The sequence below is a fragment of the Haliaeetus leucocephalus genome, unplaced genomic scaffold (genome assembly GCF_000737465.1).
Source record: "Haliaeetus leucocephalus isolate CR32 unplaced genomic scaffold, Haliaeetus_leucocephalus-4.0 Scaffold164, whole genome shotgun sequence".
In the NCBI taxonomy this organism is placed as follows: domain Eukaryota; kingdom Metazoa; phylum Chordata; class Aves; order Accipitriformes; family Accipitridae; genus Haliaeetus; species Haliaeetus leucocephalus.
This window is the reverse complement of record NW_010972600.1, coordinates 1916771-1937035: the sequence shown is the minus strand read 5'-3', so window position 1 is coordinate 1937035 and position 20265 is coordinate 1916771. Positions and strand designations below refer to the sequence as shown.

General features: G+C 46.8%; 1 protein-coding gene across 1 annotated transcript; it reads left to right on the top strand.

Moving 5' to 3' along the window:
* Positions 1 to 2965: 2965 nt before the first annotated feature.
* Positions 2966 to 19766, top strand: KLHL26 (kelch-like family member 26). The gene is made up of 3 exons (XM_010563250.1): positions 2966 to 3035; positions 14870 to 15052; positions 18185 to 19766. The coding sequence occupies exons 1-3, from the start codon at positions 2989 to 2991 to the stop codon at positions 19764 to 19766; spliced, it is 1812 nt and encodes a 603-aa protein (XP_010561552.1). The 5' UTR covers positions 2966 to 2988.
* The last annotated feature ends 499 nt before the right edge of the window (positions 19767 to 20265 follow it).

Here is a 20265-nt window from a genome sequence, read left to right as displayed (position 1 = left end):
TGGAAAAAAAAGCTCGTTGAGGCCAGCTGTCCGCCTCCTCCACCCAACACAAACTGCGTGGACCGATAGTGCTGCGAGCTGCGAGGAATTCCTGTTTCTGAGCGCTTGCAGGATGAAATGAAAAGGTCGGAGGAAAAGGCAGCGCTGCCAGCTCATGATTTTGTCATTAGTCTCACAGTGTTGGATGCAGATTTTAAAGCCCCAGCTGTGGGAGTCGTGGGATATGCGAGAGCTTGGCTTACAGTAAAAGGTACATTGCTAGACCTCGTGTTTTGTAGGGGGGGGAGGGGAAGTGAAAATATAACTCAAATACATCCTGATGGCTTAAAATGAAGATCAGAAAGAAGAAGAATGTAAATAGTTTGGAGTTTATTCTTTTTTCTTTTTTTTTTTAACACAGTAAGTTAGACTTGTGATTTTATGGGCAGACCACCGCTCTCCACAGTAGGAATACCAGGACCGCCTTGACGTACTGTGTGTGCAGGATAAATATATTAAAGTTGTGCGAGTTGCTCAGATGCTGTGCTAACACTGGTTGTAAAAATCACCTTAGATGTAAGGCAGGCTCCTTGGGGAAGGGGCTAAGTGCACTCAACAAATAATGAATAGAAATAAAAATAAATATCAGATGGCCCATAAAATCAAACAATAATGGTAACTAAAAAGTTCCTGGATTTGCTGTGAGAGATAAAATCCCATCAGCGGTATGAAATAACAAGAAATACCCCCTTTTGGTTCCTTCTCCACATGACACAAGTCAGCACGCCTGGTCACCAGAGTAGTTATGGAATACATCTTCCTTCCAGCATCTTATAAATGCATTTTTCATGCTTTGAGAGACCTTCTGGGGTTCAATTTAACTGGGATCTGGGGAACATGTGAAAGGCATTTACAGCATGCGGCACAGCCTGGTTTTTCCTGCAGGGGAAGCAGAGGTGTAACGTTCACAGCTCCCATCCACCGACCCACCTGGGATGGAGAGGTCCGCAGTGAGCGGGCAGCCCGGCTGGGCTAGCCGTCAGCAAGGCTGCTTTATTGCTGTGTATTTATTGAACCGAAATAGAGGCACTTAAAATATCTATATGGACCTAAAAATAATAAAGGGAAAGCGTTTATTTTAAACCTTTTAAAGAGCGGGGTGTGCTGCAAAGCTAAATCTACAGAAAGTGGCCCCAGGAGAAAGTGGAAGCTATCAAATGAAGCAGAGCTGGTGTCTGAGGAAGCAGGACAAGCACGAGGGGTTGGTGAGGAGGGGCAGGAGCCCCCAAACACCAGCAAAACGCAAAACAGAAAGGTGGGGGGAGAAGTGGGGTGGGAGCCACACTTTCTCCCACAGCTCTGTCTTGCAGGCAGCACTGCCCAGCGGAAAGGGCATCGTGGTGAAACACCGGGGACGGACTGCTGCGGGCTCTGCCGATGACTTACGGCATTAACTTTCATCCGCTGCCTCTCCCGCGCCTCCTCCCGCTCTCCCTGTGCCTCGGTGCGCTGACATCTCCTCTTCTGTGTAGGTCGGGTCTAAAATAACAGGGCCCCGAGGTCCTGGCTGGGGTCTCCGTGTGCTGCAGCAATACAAATAGCAAATTAATAAGTACTGCTTCCCTTTCTCCCAAAGGTTTTACGAGGCTTAATTAATGAATGTCTGTAAAACGCATTTGGAGCTGGGAATGAAATGTGCTGTGGAAATGCCAAATATTTTTAATGCTCCAGCAGATTTAGAAGGTTTAAATAAGAAAAATACACAGCTTCGCCTCTGAAACAGATTGCTCTCCTTGAAGCAGAGGGCTCCAGAACATGAAGTTTTCATCAGGCTGACTTGAAAGAGTATTTTCATGGCTTTCCAAGTGCGTTTATTCTCATGTACAAATTCCCCCTTTCCCTTATACAGATGTGGACACTGAGGCATGGGAAATCAAAGAAATTTACCCCCGGTCGTTGGCAGAGCCACCGCTACGAATAATTTCCTGATTTCCACTAACGACTGGAATGCCCTCTAGACCGTCCGCTCTCTCCAGATGCGCGCCGGCTTTAAAAATTACACGGACCCCGCGACGCTTGGCCTCATCTCCGCCGGTCGCTTTGGGGAGAGCTGGGAGCGACTCTGATGCCGAGCATGTGTGGGGACGCGGGGCGGCGAAGGCATCTTTGGCACCGAGACGGCGTATCCGGAACGCTGTGATCTCCGATGACATGACTGCACCCTCTGGAGGGTACTGTTGCTCTTGCACAAAGCGTTTATGGTGATAAAACTTGGTCCATAAAATCGTCCAGATGGTGTGGCGGGAAGTTTTGTCCCCAGGGTGATGGGGAGCAGGGTCGTCTCTGCAGTCCCGGGCTGGTCGAAGACACGACGGTCCCTGCAGGAGACGTTGAACGAGTCGCACGTGAAATCCCGGAGGGAAAGCGATAAGCGCTTGGGTGCAGGCCGCAGGCAGGGGAACATCGCCTGCTCTTGGGTAATGGTCGGCTGGAGAGTGCCGGCATGAGGAGGCCCGTGGCGGCCCGTGGCACGGCGACAGACCCCTGGCCCCCCTCAGCTGTGGGGTGGCGACAGACCCCTGGCCCCCCTCAGCCGAGGGACGGGGCCAGACCCCTCAGCTCCTCTCAGCCATGAGGCAACGACCGCCCTCAGCGACGCCGTGGCCGTGGGGAGGTGACAGACCCCCCCGGGGGGGCTCCACGGCCATGGGATGGTGACAGCCCCGCTGGCTGCCCTCACCCGCGGGGCACCGACGGACCCCCAGATCCCCTCAAGTTGTGAGGTGATGACACCTCCACCACCACCCCGGGACCCCCGGGGCAGCGACAGCCCCCGGTCCCCCTCATCGGCGGGGCGGTGACAGGCCCCGGTGGCGGCGGGGCGGGAAGGAAGCAGTTGCCCGGTCCCCGCCGCCCGCCAAAGGGGCCCCCGCTCGCTCCTGCGCCTTTAACGCGGCGGGAATCCCGCCGCCTCCCAGCTCGGGGCCCGGCAGCGGCGGCGTAGCGAAGATGGCGGAGTCCGGCGGGGCCGAGTTCGCCGCGGAGCGGCCGAGCAGGTGAGGGGGGAGACGGGCGCGGCCTAGGCCGGGGGGTCGGAGGGCGGCCGGGGGGCTCCGGCCCGGCCTGGGCCCAGGTGCTGGCGGCGGCGGGAAGGGGGCCGGGTTGGGCCCGGTGACGGCCTCGGCGCTTCTCCGCCTTCCTCCGGCGCCGACGTGCGCCCCTGTATTAATTTATTTTCCCTTTATTTTCGGTATTGCCGCTCCTCGGGGGTCCTGGAGAGGCGGAGAGCCCGGCCCCGGTGTCCTGGGGGGGTGTGTGTGTGTGGGGGGGTGTTTCCTGAGCAAGGCCCGATGGCTGGAAGTCCTCTGAAAGATAACGATAATAATTAATAATAACGCTTTCCCTGGTGGAGTTTATGAGGAGGAAGGCTGAGGTTTGAGGGAGGGTCTAAAATAGAGAACGTTGTGAATCGCACCTAGACCCCGCTTGGGTAGGGTTTGTAGAGCCACCGGCTTCCTGGGTTTCTAGAGACACCGGTTTTATAGCTTTACAGAGACACTGAGTTTTTGGTGTTTCGGGCCCATTCTGTTGCGCCCCGTCCCCCCAGGCTGCAGACCCCTCCCTGGGTCACTGGTTTTGGTCCCTGAGGGGTCACTCAGCCTTGGAAAGCAGCACAAAGTGGTACCAGGGAGGGTGTTCTGGCGGGTGGATGGTTGTGGCTGGTACCTGTTCGTGGAGGAGTTTCTGTTCCCAGGGCTTTTCTATCTGTTGTCATCCAAAAGTTACCGCGTTGGACAGTGTTCAGAAAGTTGTGTTGTCTGTCTCTCAGATGTTATGCTGTCAACCTGTCACTTCGCTTCAAAGCATCGTTTATCCTCAACTTAACGCTCTCCGCGTTCACTCCTGAAATAACCACCCTGTATGTCACGCCGTGGAGAGGGAAGCTCTTGCAGTCATTGTTTAGCACTGGAGAAGCCTGTCTGAATGCTCACCTTATATATATATATATATATAAAAAACTTGTTTTCTAGTGACCGCCTGTGTAAACTATATGCTGCGTTGCCTGGGGCATTTCATTTTATCTCTCTGCACCTCCTTTTTCTTCCCTCTCAGAACAGGAACAGCAGCACTTCTTTTGCACGGGTGTTGGTAGGGCCGCTCGCTCGGAGCTCAAGAGTTTCTCGGTGCTGGGTGTGTAGCAGTGAGAAATGGAAGTAATTTGTTTCAGGGCTGTGATAAATGACCCAGACTGGAGCTGTAGCAGTTTTGTTCCCTGAGCTGTAGCTCTATCGTGTTCCCTATCGCTGCGTGTTTATTTTCTTTGTTAATTTTAAAGTAAAGCCCGTTGAAGTTTCGGTACTGCTTCTTGTTGGTCGTTAGTCTTCTGTTTTAAAGGATGGATTTGTTGGAGAATACAGGGAAGAAGCCTGATGGGGAACGTTGGACATGCCGCATTGTCTCTATAGAGTGAGAGGAGCATTTCAAGGGCATTCCCTATCAACAATGATTCCTTGTTAGGTGCTTCCACTTGTGACTTTTTTGCAGTTACAGAGTATTTACTCTCTAAGGCAAAAGAACAAAGTCCTCTCTTGGTATTACACACATGCCATTTTGGTGGTGCACTGTTACTCAAACAGCAGGGACAGAATTTCCATCTTTGGAAGTGCTACCGCATGGCTGATGCTAGTTACCCGTAAGTATGCTGGCTTCCCCAAAGCAAGAAAATTAACTTGTCTGCTGGGGATCCTGCACCTTCCTTCGATAAGGAACACGCTGTGCAAGATGGTACGGACAAAAGGCTTTCGACACACTGATGGCATGAAATAAGGCCATTGCTGTGCACTGAAAGCAAATGGCCCAAATCTTCTATTTTGAAATAAACTTGCCTTTTTTTTTTTTTTTTTGTTGTTGTTGTTGTTGTTGTTTTTTCCCTTTTCCCTTCCTCCATGGATAGAATTTAATGAGTTACAAATGGGTTTCATATTTTACTCCCAGCCCTCCGTATCATGTGGAGGGAGAGTTTCAGGCTATAGAATTCACTCTAATACTGTGCTGCTCCTGAAGATACGCTTTGAGATCGGTGAGCAAGTAAGTACAGAGGAAACAGTGAAATCCATCAGTACGATGTAAGAGAAGTTCTCTGAGCTTTAGACAATGAGATGTGTGAACTCTGCTGCAGTGTTGTGAGGTAGGGTTGTAAAGCAGCGTGACAAAGATCTAGGAAAAACATCTTCTCAGATGCTGGAGAGGATGTTATTGTGCAGGCCTTCAAGCAGGAATTAATTGGGGTGTCCAGACAAGCTGTTGAGCAGAGCTGTGTGTCTCTCAAATTGGGAATAATCCCTTGAAGAAGGGAAGACAGCCAGGTTGTATAAACACTTTTCAAAAACCTCCCTAATACTGTTACACGCTGGCATTTGCTGAAAGCAGTCCCACCTGTCAAAACCAGAATGAATGGCCAAGGGAGACCTGCAGGTCTTCCTTATCTAAAAGTACATAATGTCTGGGTTCACATCAAGAGAAAGTCGACCTGAACTCCCCTAACCTTATTTCTTCTGAAGAAAGTGGTGGGAGAGAGAGCAAACGTACAGGAGGATGGAGTAAAACTGTGTCGGGGGAAGATAATGATAAGGGCTGTGAGTCTGCTTTGCTTTTGCATTCCTGTAATCTTATATAACTTCAGTCTTCAATTAGACTTTTTTTTTTCCCCCCATTTGAAACTGTTCAAAGTTTAGTTTTGTGTGGTTTCTATGTTCTATACTCTGCCACATGGCAATTTTAAAACAGATTTAGTTGTTAGATCTGGTAGACGTGGTGTAAATGTTTACACTCTAATTGAATCACTGTAAAAATAACTGCTGCTTTCTTTTTCAACATTGGGAGACTTCTGAGCTGGAGGTTTTATTTAGACCAAAAATAAACTTCAGTGATTCTTTAAAGGTTCCTGTCTTACCTCCAAGTGTTGTGTGGCATTAACTGCTTTGTAAGGAAGAGCCTTGCATCATGGGACGATGGCTAAGGTGTCTTTTCCAGTTTCTCATTTATATGCAAGGTAAATGCCGAACTTGCACAGAAATCAGGGCCTTTAAGAAAAACTATTGCTGCACTTCTGGTGGTCTTGGGTTATTCCGTTCAGGTGATGCAGTGAGAGTGGCACGAAGCCTGTGTAGAACTGAACTGCCCGAGCAGCTGAGAAACATAATGACGTTTAGGATGGGCGCAAGCCTGTCAGAAGGTAAGCGCAGAGGGTTTAGGTAACAAGGGAAACGGGCTACAAACAGCCGCGGTGGCAAGGGGATTTGATCCTGGAACGGAATTGGAGTTGGTGTTATGATGCCAAGTGCTGGGGCAGCTGCTCGCATCTGCTAGAAAACACGATTTCTTCAGTTTGCATTAAAGGGATGGTGAGTTTTTCTTCTGTTGTCTGCTGTTTCATCATTTTATGTTGCTTTTGCTTGAGATCCCTAGCTGCTCCGAGGCAATAATCTGGAGGGTGGAGGTACAGGGAGAGGAGGGGCGTGCTGCGGCTCACTGCATGCTGTAGTACCTACTCTGCGTGTAACTAGTCCTGTCGTTTTTATTGCAACACTGCCCAGACGATGCAATCAGATGCCACAGAAATAGGCTGAGACAAACACTGCTCCAAGTACCTCGTAGTCTGATTTTGGAGTTTTTCTAAGTTTTTCCAAGGTGTGGAGGGAAGGTCGCAGAGTGATTTGCTTGGTGGGGGCAACTTTCTGCCCTGCTAGGAGCTGCTAGCAGAGCTGAAACGGGCTGTCCCCAGCGGGACCGCGACCCAGCCATTGCTGACCTGTGATGAGCCGGGAAGTTGAGTCAGGTCCCGACGAATTTTTGGATGAAAGCGGTGGTAGCTGTGCCACGGATCAGCTTCGTTCCGTTTCCAAAGGTGAAAATGTGATGCTGGAATGGGGGTGGATGGAAAAGCAAGGATGGAGGGAAGAGCAGGGTGGTATCTAGAAGGCCAGCAGCGATGTAGAGCTTGGAGCTGGGCTGGTTGTCACTTTTGGGGTGGCCTTGGTGGCTCTGCTGTGCTTCCCGACACCACTAGGTGCCTCTCGGCCTTTGCACAGCAGCTCTGCCACGGGTGCTGCTGGGAGAGGTGTGCAGGGGATGGCGGGCGCAGAAAATAACCCGCTGTGGCTTCTGGCTGCTAAGACGACCACGGTGGTGTGTTGTAAAAGGATGGTTCTGCTTTTTGCATTTTTTTTTTTGATACGGCATTGCTGTAGCTTTCCTTTTTCTAGAGCTGGGGGTTGGCAGGGTTTGACCGTAAGGGCATATGGTGCGGGAAACGTGGAACTGTTTAAGGCAGTGCTGTCAGCAGGAGTATCGAGTGTATAAAGAGCCTGTACTTAGCCGTGTACCATGGATACACAGGCAAATTTTACGTGGTGTAAAATCCACTGTCCTTCTGGGGGTCCTTGTGTGGCTGGCTGAGCTCGGGAGCAACAGAGAGCAGCTGACTTTTTCATTGCTGTGATACTGCCTGTGGCTGCCAGAGTAATTTATATGCTTAGAGTGATTTTTATATTTGCTCAGTTTGTTCCTGGCTCAGTGGGATTAGGTTTGGGGCTGACAAGAATATAATCACGGCAAAGTTTGGGGGGTGGGGTAGTATTTTCCTGTTCTCGGTCATTGTAAAAATACAGGTGGAGATTGTGAAGGGCAGGGTGTTGTTAGTGATGGGCGATGTGTGTCGCCTGCGCCTGCTCCATGTTCTCTGCTGCCGGAGGAGGTTTCGGGCAGGACTGAGGGTGCCCCAGGAAAATCCCTGTACAGGACAAGATCCTCTGCGGTAGCTCTGTATATGGGTAGAGAGAAGAGAAATGGCAGATCCTGGTAAATGATCTTCTCAGCCTGACGTTTTGTGCCCCTCCAAGACCCTAATGCTACCAGTGTGCAAATCTGGGCCCACAGAGCCCTTACCTGAGAGTTGCATTGGCCACTTTGGTTGCTGAATGAAGAGGACCAAACTGCTTTTCCCATTTGTCCATATGTCCCTTTTCCCATGTGTCCCAGCATAAAGATGACTCTGGCTTTGTGACAGAAATGTTTTTAAGAATCTTGTTCTCTTCCCTTCCCCCCCCCCAATTTGTCCCGGGTACAGTGTGTACTGACCAGTCCCTCAGGTTGAAGCTCCATGAGGTGGCACAGAGTTTAATGTGTTCAGATATTTCACCCTCTACTTCTTTGTTGCTCCAATGCTCCATTTTACCAGGCCAGCCAGCTTTTGACAGACATCCAGTTTTATTAGTGCTTTTAGCAGAAACCAAAATCCCACCTCCTTTGGCTTGCAAACAACCTACTGATTGAAGCCTGGGAGCAGAATATATTTGTGTGTGTGTGTGTGTGTGTGTCTGCTGGGCCCCGTGTGAGTTCAGCTCAGAAAAAAAGAAAAACAGGGATTTGGAAATGTGTCTGGGACTTCTCAGGGGACAAAAAATAATATTAAAAAAAATAAATTGAAAAGCCTCTTGCTTCAACTTGCTGCCTTACCTTTGGGTTACAGGGTTTCCTTGGTTCCGGCTTGGGAGAAGCAGTGTGCAGATAAGCAAATAAGGGGATCAGTAGGACCTGATTCAGAAAGCACTTAAAAATGAAGCATTAAGGTACCTCCTGGCTTCTGTGAAATACATCTTTAATTGCCGTTTTCACTAAACGCAAGGCTGAATCAGGCGTGGGTTGTCCGGCAGTGTGGGAGCCCTGCGGCACCCAGTCCCGTCCCAGCGTCGGGCAGTCCGTCTTTGAGACCTCAGTTCCCCCTTTGTGAGAGGGACAAGCCTACTGGGTCCCTGTAATACAAATAAAAAAGCTTGATTTGTTGGGCTTTGTTCTTTTTTTAAAATAGTCAATGTTACTTGTTCTCCCTTTGCCAAACGTTAACTTTCATTAAATTTTGAGACTCTAAGTGTAAAAGATAAAAGGTGAGACTTTTCAAACTTAACTATTCAACTTCAGGCATTTTACAGAGGACCATTTTTTTCCACACATAGTGTTGCTCCTTCTAAAACTCAGACCCATTTATAATCTCTTTATTTGAGCACTCCAAATTGCTAGTCACTTTTAAATAGAGATATTAGTCTCAGGCTTTCCACTTGTATTATTGCCTTTGATGAAAGAGAAGGTGTCAGGAGAGGAAAATGAGTGGAGGCAGAGGAGAGAAATAGGAGAAATTAAGGGAAGGAGGTGGAAAAGGGAACAAAGAAATCGATTAAATGATTTTGCTCGCATATCTTTCTTAAGGATGATTATGTTTCTCTGGAAAACATCTCCTTCATTCTCTGTGTTAATATTTAATTAGGTGCTGATCATTAAGTGCTTATTGTTGTTGCTAATTTGGACAGGGAAGCGATGGTAAATGTTGTTTCTGATGGGGTGCTGGTGACAAATCTCGCTTGCTGCTGGGAATGTAAGTAGGTTAACAGGGCAGGTATTTTTAAGTCTCATTGCCTGGCAGCATCTAGTCTTCCTCACACCCAAACTTCAAGGAAACCTCTTGATGCCTTTTCGCAGGGGGTGCAAAGGCCATGGGAGCATTGCCCGAAAGTCCTGACAAGAGTCTGTGAAACAGCAAATCTACAGTAAAGGGTTTAGCCTTTTTGCCGTAACGTAACATTTGTTAGTGTGAGGTGCTGAAAACTCGTTTTCATCATTTGGGCATGTGATATAAAGCCTCAGGATCTGAAATATTACAGTAACCATGGCTACCAGTGACTTATCTGAGGGAGTTTGACTTTTGTTTTGATTTTAAGTGTCTTAATTGTAGTTTAAAAATCAGAATCTGAATGTGTTTTTTACTTAGGCATGGAACTAAAGGCATTAAATGATTTGCATTATTAAAATATCTATAATGCTGCCTTTCAAAGGTTCTTAAAGAAGGTCCTTAATATTCATATCCTATGTTCTAAATAAAGTTACTCTTCAGCTTTATGTTAGTTCTGCTGCTCTCACCATAAAAAATTTCTTGCAGGCTTGAGCGCTCAGAAGGTGCCTCGCTGGCTATTTTGCAATCCCAAGTCCTTTGTTTATCCACAGAAAAGCTGTGGCACTATGTACTTGATGCATGCGAACACACACACACGCTGCTGCTTTTCCTCCCTCCTCTTTTGTACCCCAGCCATGCCCCGCGGGGTCCTACCTTTAGAGCTTGTGTTTACTGTAGAGGCTGGCTGTTGGAAGTTTGCCCTGCTTAGAAATCTTGCCAACCCCCTTGAGTTTCTCCTGCATGAAAAATTACCAAGCACCACCTGCCCAGAGAGTGGGAAAACGTGGGTGGATATTAGCAAGGATGCTGAACTGGGATGGAGATGGAGAGCGAGCCTCGCTAGCACTGAACTATCTCTCCTTCCAAGGTGGACCATGTTATAAAAGAAAAGGAGGGAGGTGACAGGCAGTTGTGTAGCAAAAGATTTTTCTTATTTAATTCAATCACTAAAATGTTATAATCTGGCCTGGTATAATTCTCTCCATTTGTACTTGTGCAGTAGTTGCAAACATGCTGAAATATGAACTCATGCTTGGTAAGCCTTTAATTCCAGCTTTGATGTTTTTAATCATCAGTACAGATTTGGTAAAAATGATTCATTAGTTTGAAATGCATCTTGGATTACATGTGATGTTTTGGAGAATCGAGGAGGCAGAGACAGGGGACATTTGTTCTTTGGGATGTTCTTTGTGCCTCATCTGAACTGATTCTTGAAGTATGGCCCTTAAATATCTCTCAGCCCATCAACTTTAGAGGGCGTCCAGCCCTGTGTTCAGATGCCTCCTTGCTGCATCTGTTTCTGGTCAAAAATCAAGCAGTCCTTGCTCAGAAACATGTCAGCTAAGGATGTGGTCAGCATGCTCGGGGCAAGGATGAGCACGTGGCCAAGCTCCTGCAATAGGTGCAGCAGCAGAAGGAGAATTTCTGGGCTTGTTTGCCTTCCCTGCCTGCTGTCTGACTGGAACCACTCCCTTAACCCTTGCTTTAACGTTTTCACAAGCCTGCAACATACGTACGGTTTTGGGTTGATTGTCCCCAAGCTACGGTCACAAACACCATGCCAAACTCTATCCTGCAGTGACTGGAGAGGATTGAAAGCAATCTGGCTTCAGAGCAGTGGCTTGGAGACAAATCCTCAATCCCATTACTTGTTCCCTGGCAGTCCCTTTTTGAAAATCAGGTACCAGCGATGTTATCGGAGTCTTTGAGGCTGCTGCCCAAAATGGATCGCCCTTCTGAATCAACGTGTCTGTTGAATTCCAGCTGCCCCCACCATTCGTGCAATGGATGCAGTTACATGAATATAAAGATGCCTTTCATTGCTACAGCTATTTCCATATGGAAAGTGGGATTTTTGTTCCTGTAAAGTCACCTTTATACCAATGTATTCGTGTTAGAGGCCCCAGTCACGTAAACATTTTCAGATCCCCTTGCAGATCACTCTGAAGCCTGTGGGACATGCAGTGGAAGTGCTGCTTGATATGAATGTGATTTTTGTGTTTTACATTTTTTCAAAGGATAAATTTGACTGGGTGCAGCTAGACACACTTGACCCACTCCGAGCTAGTGTGTTTTGCCCCTGCCGAAGGATGCTCCAGCCACAGAAACCTCCGCAAAGCTCTGCGGCAGGGAAAGGACTTCACTCAGTGCTGTCTTTTTGAGGACAAAGACCAAAAACCGAGGAAAATTCCAGGAGCTCTCCAGCCCTGCCTCCATCAGAAAGGGAATGAGGAAGGAGCAGAATAAACACTTTCTCACTATTGTGTGATTAAAGGCTTTTATCTTGAAGGCATGTTCTGAACTGCTGAGGAGTAGATGCAACTCTTCCGAAGTTTGTCTGCAAGGCTGTTTCTTCTGTAACAAATTGTTAAGCAACAAGTACACGGCATATTCAGATCTCAAATAAGATAGGGACAGCCTCACAAAGGCACTTTCAGATGTTCAAGGCTTCCTTTTGTGCCTTTTTTTTTTCCTAGTCTCTGACATCCAACTGCTGCCTCTCTTCTTTCTCTGTTCCTAATGCAGCGGAAGGAGTGGAAAGCAAGGCCATGCGGCATAATGCACGCTGCTGCTACGGTATGCCCTGTGGTACAGCAGCCTGGTTTGAGCCAAGCCTGTTTTTTATCACAAATCCCTTTTTACTAACTGTGGTGCAAACAGCTGTTTTCTCACCTCTTCCCCCCCCCCCCTTTGTTTTTTGTAAAGTCTCGTACTTGATTTCTCATGCTTTGTGTGGATTTTATTTTGCTTCCAGCTTGTGTGTTTCTTCTAAAATTTCTTTCTTTCCAATCTGAAGGAAACTGGACATTATCAATGGTTCTCTTACTGTTAGGTTTTGTTTTGGTTTGTCTTGTTTTTCTCCCTTGGAGGATTGTGTAATCATTGGATCCTTTTATTCTATACCTGTAAATAGAGAAAGGAACTAGTACAGGGAGTTTTTCAGGGGTAGCTGTTCACAATTACGTGTTGAAATGAATCACACATGCAAACATGTTTATTCCAGCACAGAAATATCCACCCTCCCAGATTTAGTCCTCCATCTACTTTAAACTTACACTCTGGTTACTAACCGTGCCTGTAAAAGTTAACTGAGAAAAAGGAAAAAAAGAGGAATGTTTGTTCAGGTAAAGCTTGTTGTTTGAAGAGGCACCCTCACTGAGAGGGTTGTGGATCTAGTGAAAGCAATCATATATGGATGGGTAAGCCCTTAGGCTGAGAAAAAGAATATTTAAAGTTGGTCTGAAAAAAATGCTGAAGACGATTCCCATGAGAAGAATCCTGCAGGAGACTGAGTCTAACAAAGTTATGGTAAACTCCAGAGTTACCATCTCCCAGATGAGACACCGGAGCTGGCTGTGTGTATTTTACCTGTCCAGCGTGAAGCAAAATGGGTTTGCTCGGTGAATGATACTGTGTTCAGAGGCAAGATCATTTCCTTGCTTATGCTCGATGTTTCCTCCTTTCAACTCCAGCGAATAAAACCCATTGTTCCAGAGAGGAGAGTAAAATGAGTTTGACGTGATGAATATTCATGCACTCGCTCCCTCCAATCTCTTTCTTCTTTCGCCATGGGAAGAGCTGGAGTGGATAGACGTTTCTTGGCTCGCGGAGTAGTGGATAAAGGTCTTGTCAGCAACTGATTTTTGCTAATCCTTTTTATTTTAGGAAGGATGTTGTAGCTGGACTCCGCTCTCTGAATTAAGACTTTTTAGTATGCTTTGACTTGAAGGTAGGAATTTCAGATCTGTGCTACAAGAAGCACAGCTGACTGGTATCAGTCATCCCAGTAGGAACTCGTATGAATTTTGAGGCGCATTCCCAAGCCTGAGGAGTTTTGAAACAGCCTGCAAAGATTTGATATCTGCATCCTGCAGCATCCCAAAGAGCTCTAGAGCTACTCGCACAAAGCTGCTGCCCTCTCAGTGCTCTGATGAACATCACAGATTTCCCCTAACTCGCCTCTTCTGTAAAGCTTGCAGGAAATTGCAATCCGATAAGTTAGGCAAGTAGCAAGTCCTGTCCATTGTTCCTTATTGTTTGAGGATTGTTTACATCCCCTTTTTTGTTATCCCATCTCCCTGACTCTTCTCTGACCTTGCCTACTTGTTTCTTCCATTGTGTGTGGCTTTTGTTGTTGTTTAGGCAGTGAACTCTGAGGGACAGTTGTTAGCAAATGATGGGATTATACAGCCCATAGCACACTATTTTTTTGGGGGGGCTTTGTTGGTTTATTCTACTTAAATAATAGTAATACCCTTTAAGCACAGTACTAAGTGCACTCTCCCACTGTGGACTTGGGAGCAAGTAATACAGCTTTCCAGATTCAGTATGATCTGCTTGGGAGTTTTTATGTCACGCTTCCATAAAATATTTCTTAAAACACAGAGACCAAGTAGCAGGATGCTTCTGAAAACATAAAACCCATCCTGAATACTGGTCCTTGTGCATGTTTTCTTCCCAGAAGGACTCTGATCTTGATCCTGAAAAGTAGTTCAGAGTCGGATTAAATTTGCAGATGAATTTAGGATTTCATGCTTCTGTCGGTGTAAGTGAACCCCGCTTGGTGGGCAGGGCATGCTGGCCCACTATCGCCTTGCTCAGGAAATCTGCAGCATAATTGTAGTTATTTTCAGAGGAGCACAGATCATCTAATAGTCTTTTCCACTTGCGCAGAGATACTGCTGATGTTCACCTCCAAATGCGGCGTTCTCACTGACAAGTGCATCTGAGGCCAAGTGAATCTAAGAATGATGCTCTCTGCGCTGGGGAACATGTGTGAGAGGCATTGGGAAAACCAAGGAAATATTTACACTGGGAGGGGACTGTTTACAGTGCAGTTCAAACAGTTGACGTTATTTAGAGCAGCCAGTGCTATGTAATATTTTGCTTTTGCTCTTCTCATGAGGGTCAGGCATAAGGAAAGGATCAAATAGGGCTAGCATGGCCGTCCTTGGATGGTGCAGAGTATCTAACAGCTGCAGTCAGGATAGGTGGTGAGAAGAATAAGCAACTGTGATTCAGTCTCGTGGTTGAAGTCAAGGTCAGGGTGGACTCTGGGGTAGTTGTAGTGTGGGGACACCAATGTTCATTGGAGATTTTGGCCCCGCTAGCTGATGTTTGGATGGTCTCTGAAGCCCATGTGTGCTGCAGCGTTATGGGTTGTCAGTAATGCGAAAGTATAATTTAAAAATTTGGAAGTCTCTTTTGTATTGGGAGAAGGGAATACAACTGAGGTACTGATGTCATGATGTTCTGTGTAGCTGTTGAGCTGGGAATTTGCATTCAAGCTGCTTCATGTTACAGTATCTTCCCCAGCATGCTTTGTAGGTATACCACATATTGTTTTAATTTAAAACCAGCCTGTCTCTCTTGTTCTGTTTTTAGCATGGCTGACAAGAACAGCACCCTGAAATGCACGTTCTCTGCTCCTGGCCACAGCACCACTCTACTGCAGGGACTGGCCTCGCTCCGAGCTCAGGCTCAGCTGCTTGATGTCATCCTCACTATAAATAATGAAGTGTTTCAGGTTCATAAAGTTGTCTTGGCTGCCTGCAGTGACTATTTCAGGTGAGAATCTGATAGGGAAGCAGGCATTTTTACCTTTCTCATTGGTTTTCTGTTTCCCCATCCTCCCCCACCCCAACCTCCCCACCACACCCCAAAATCACACCCACACAACCCTTTGGAGGTATGGTTTGCCCCATGGATGTCGGTGGGGTTACCTGCAGGCATGTAGAAGCTTGGAGTCAGTCCCTCTGCACACAGATGAGGTTTCTCCAACTACAGCTGTTGGGCCAAGACGCAAGTTCAAGCCCAGGTCTTGAACCCACCTCAGCAGCATTGGTAGGTGCTCTGTCTGCTGAAGGAAACAGGCTTTTGCCCTGGAGCTACTTGAGCTGATTGCGAAGTGGCAGCGAGGGCTCTGAAATGAGTCATCCCATTGAACGATGGTGCCCATTGTAAATACACTCATGTTATCTTTAAATACCACTGATCTGTCTGTAGTGCTTACCGAAGAGTATGAAGCATTTTGTGTGTGCGTTCCCCAGACCCCCGGGAGATAGGGGAGAATTGTCCCATCTTGTGTGAGTTGAAAACTGAAGTATGGAGATGAGTTTTCTCAGCCAAATTAATGCAGAGTGAGCCAATTGCAGAGCAGGGAATTCAGTCTTAAGTGAAAATATGTATTCATCCATCTTGCCTCTGTCAGACTCCTTTGTAATGGTTCTCTGACTTGCAGTGACTTCTCTTTTGAGGTAGGGATCTTTTCTGGCAGCACCAGTCGCAGTGTCAAGTGAGGGACATGCTGGAGGCAACGGGTATCGGGAGGGTTCAAAACAGCAGAGAACTCGACCTGGGTGTTAGTCTGGATTGCAAGTCATATAGTAAGTAAGGGTGGAGAAGGGCTGTTCAACGGGGTTTGCAATCCCTTGACGTTTAGGTTCCTTCCTGACCCGAGCAGACTGGTTTGCTGAGCAGGTAGCTAAGAGCAAGGGACTTCAGTGTCCCTTGGCATATCTCTTGTATCTCTTCGCCCATTTCTTCAGCTGCTCTGATGATGTCTGTCTTATGTACACACATATTTTCTAGGCTGTTCCCTTCTCTCTCCCTTTGGTAACATAAACCTTCCAAGCTTACCACTCTCCCTAACGGGCATGCAATTAATGATGGAGCTGATCTCCCACCAAATGCTAATAGCACTATTTGTATTCATAAATGCTGTATGCAGTGCCACTGCTAGTGTGTTTTCACTGTCAAAATATAATTGCTGAGTAGGTTTCTTGTTATAACTTCTGTGGTGCTAAGGAAGGTTGTCCTGGGGAACAATGGCAGAATAATCTAGCTTTTGAAAATACTCTGTTTTTATGCAGGAGGGGGGAGGGAAAAGAGTGAAATTGAGGCATTTATATAATCAGCATTTTAGAACCGCAACACTTCTTAAAGGAATTGCATTCTATTTGATGATTTGTCTTCATCATGGCAACAATAGTGCTTTTCTTTCCTTATGCATGTTCAGCTCTGTACAGCTAATGCACGAATACACATATGTCTGCATATCCTCTGGGGCAAGGGATCAGGGCAGCATGCTGTTCTGTGACATGGGATATGCAAGGGGATTTTAGCAGAATGCTCTCATCTGCTATATGGACAAATAATTGCGAACAGTATTCCTGGTCACTCGGTTACAGAAAGCTGATTTCATATGCAGATATTTCCTTATTTAGGTCATTTAGGATTTCTTGGGTTTATGCTGGACAGCAGCAGGTTTTCTAGCCTGGTTTGGACAGGAAACTTGGAACTCCTGTTGTTTGACATTGTTCCCAAGATATTCCTTTATTCCTGTGTTGATACAGAATAACAGGGGCTGTTCAGCATTTTTTCTGACATGCACCTTAGAGTCACTGCAGCTTCCTAAGGCAGCTCTAATGACACCATGACTTCACAATGAATTTACCTTTCCAATGGAAAAGAGGAGGTTATCGATGGTGGAAAAAACAGCCCAAAATGTGCAGGCAGCTGCTGGCAGTTTAGAAGGTCTTTTGTGTGACAGTCTGTATTCTTGCTGTGATGTATGTACAATGGCAGTGAATGGTGAAACTCCATGTCACAGTTCTTCCAGCAACCTGTTTTGACTTTGGCTTCTCCAGAACTGCTATGCTACTGCTTGTTGAATACTACACAGAGTGCAAACCTTTGCCCCTGAGCTACCCATATATAACAAAAACTGCTGAAATTTAATGTAAATGTATAAAAAACCCAAATGTGCAGTTATGTCCCCATAGCTGGGAAATGCAGCACCGCTTTAAAAGAGCGGTTTACGAGATGTCTGCGCGCAGTCCTTGGCGTGGTATGTGCTTCCTGTGGAATTTAGAAGCCTCCCAAGGAGGTGATCTAGGGCCTAATCTCTGCGTGGCCTGGTCAACTGATGTGCTTGCAGCTGTGCTGTAACAAAATCTTTTTTTTTTCTTTTTTTTAATTGCCTGTTAGCCCCCTGCCGTCGTACTGCAACATGACAGAGGTTTTCTGAAGTGGCTGCAACTTCTATTTTCTTAAGGCATTGGGAATGAACCTTAGAGGGGAGGTTCTGTCGTGATTACTAAAGTTGTTCGTAAGATGTGTTGCATCTGCAGTATTTAAGCCATTTCATAACTAGCCTACGATGTAATGGGCTAACTGAAATCTTTGTCTAAAGGCAATGCTGCAGGCAAGCTGAGAGCATCGCTGACCTCCTAAACACAGGTGTCTTCCAAAGCATATTCTTTCTTTATGCTCACAAGTCGTGCATACTTAAACTCTTCAGGGTATGGTTACCAATCTCTGCTGGTGCTGGTCGTTGAGTATCATGGATTCATTGGTGTGCAGTGTACTGCACTCCCTGCTCTGGTAGCTCTACCTAATTCTTGAAGCTTTGTCCTGTGGTGCACTCTTATTTATGCTGCCAGTAGGATTGAAAAACTTAACCTTCTGATAGCTGAATATTACTTCTCAGTGCACTGTTTATGCAAGCTTTATGTAAGTAATTGCATGCTCTTAATTTCTCTGGGCTTTTAGAGATTCAGCCTTGATTTATTCCCCGCCTTTCCCATCCTCCCTAAGAGAGCCAGTATGTTTAAAAAAATGAAATTAAATTCTGAAGTGTTGCATCATTTACATGTATTTAAAGGCGGGGAAATTTTTGTTTGTGTTTTTGACCTCCAGGGCAATGTTTACAGGTGGGATGAGAGAAGCCAGCCAAGATGTGATCGAACTGAAAGGTGTATCTGCAAAAGGACTGAAACACATAATAGACTTCGCGTACAGTGCTGAAGTGACTCTTGATCTTGACTGCATTCAGGATGTGCTGGGAGCTGCAGTCTTCCTCCAGATGGTGCCTGTCGTGGAGCTCTGCGAAGAATTTCTGAAGTCTGCCATGAGTGTAGAAACGTGTCTCAATATCGGGCAGATGGCCACCACCTTTAGCCTCGCATCCTTGAAGGAATCAGTAGATGCATTCACTTTTAGGCATTTCCTCCAGATCTCCGAGGAAGAGGATTTCCTCCACCTGCCACTGGAGCGCCTTGTTTTCTTCTTGCAGAGCAATAAGCTGAAAAGCTGCAGTGAAATAGACCTCTTCCGTGCTGCCGTCCGCTGGCTGCAATATGACCCAACCCGCCGTGCCAATGCCAGCCAAGTCCTCTGCCACATTCGCTTCCCGCTGATGAAGTCCTCGGAGCTGGTGGACAGCGTCCAGACCTTGGACATCATGGTGGAAGATGTCTTGTGCCGGCAGTATTTGCTGGAAGCATTCAATTACCAGATCCTGCCCTTTCGTCAGCACGAGATGCAGTCCCCTCGGACCACCATCCGCTCGGACGTCCTGTCCCTCATCACCTTTGGCGGCACTCCTTACACCGATAACGACCGCACTGTGAGCTGCAAAGTCTACTACCTGCCAGATGCCAGCGTGCGCCAGTTTAAGGAGCTGACGGAAATGGAGGTGGGCAGCAGCCATTCTTGCGTGGCCGTGCTCGACAACTTTGTCTACATTGTAGGAGGGCAACACCTGCAGTACCGGAGCGGCGAGGGAGCTGTGGATATCTGCTACCGTTATGATCCGCACCTGAACCAGTGGCTGCGCATCCAGGCCATGCAGGAGAGCAGGATCCAGTTCCAGCTCAACGTCCTCCATGGCATGGTGTATGCCACTGGTGGGAGGAACCGGTCGGGGAGCTTGGCCTCTGTAGAGAAGTATTGCCCCAAAAATAATGAGTGGACTTATGTGTGCTCCCTGAAACGCAGGACGTGGGGGCATGCTGGAGCCACGGTAGGAGACAAATTGTACATATCAGGTGGGTATGGCATATCAGTGGAAGACAAAAAAGCCCTGCACTGTTATGACCCTGCCGTGGATCAGTGGGAGTTTAAAACCCCAATGAACGAACCCCGAGTTCTGCATGCCATGGTCAGTGCAAATAATAGGATTTATGCTCTGGGAGGCCGCATGGACCATGTTGACCGTTGTTTTGATGTTTTGGCTGTGGAATATTATGTGCCTGAAACAGACCAATGGACAACGGTGAGCCCTATGCGCGCAGGTCAGTCGGAAGCTGGCTGTTGTTTACTAGAAAAAAAGATTTATATCGTAGGAGGGTACAATTGGCATCTGAACAATGTTACAAGCATTGTGCAGGTGTATAACACAGAAACTGATGAATGGGAAAGGGACCTACATTTTCCAGAATCTTTTGCTGGGATAGCATGCGCTCCTGTTATACTACCGCAGGTAACGACCCAGAGATAACTATGCGTGATGGCGTCGGCCTGTGAAATCACCTCGTGTTGCATGTTATCAGGATGCTGTGTTGTTTCTTTGTTGTTTGCAAATGGTATCGTGCATTTTGTGGGTGAGGGAAGGAGAAAAATAGCTTGCGTTCCCTCCTCCATAAAGTCCCTCCTCCTCTTATGTAGTGTTCTGGCAAGCGTGTTTCATCAGAAGCACTTGTCAGCTAGTTAGACTTAACAGATGTTACAGCTGGAAAAAGCTTTTCTCTTCTTTCTTTTTTTTTGATGGGGGGGTGCATTTTGCCAACTTTTCATGTTTTTAACAATGTTACACATTGCAAACATTGACAGCTCAGGAGTAACTAAGTACTGTGGTATGTTTAAAAGAGTTCAGGTGTGATTTTTATTAATAGCTCCGAAAATCATTGTATGTTGCTTTGTTGTTTTTTAGCAAACAAAAAAACCAAAACCTGTATAACATACTGACCTCCAGAAGCAATAAAGGGACAGTGGGAGCT

Coding starts and splice junctions, on each gene's coding strand:
- KLHL26 (XM_010563250.1), top strand. CDS start 2,989: ATGGCGGAGTCCGGCGGGGCCGAGTTCGCCGCGGAGCGGCCGAGCAG. Junction 3,036..14,869: donor GCCGCGGAGCGGCCGAGCAG/GTGAGGGGGGAG, acceptor TTCTGTTTTTAG/CATGGCTGACAAGAACAGCA. Junction 15,053..18,184: donor GCCTGCAGTGACTATTTCAG/GTGAGAATCTGA, acceptor TTTGACCTCCAG/GGCAATGTTTACAGGTGGGA.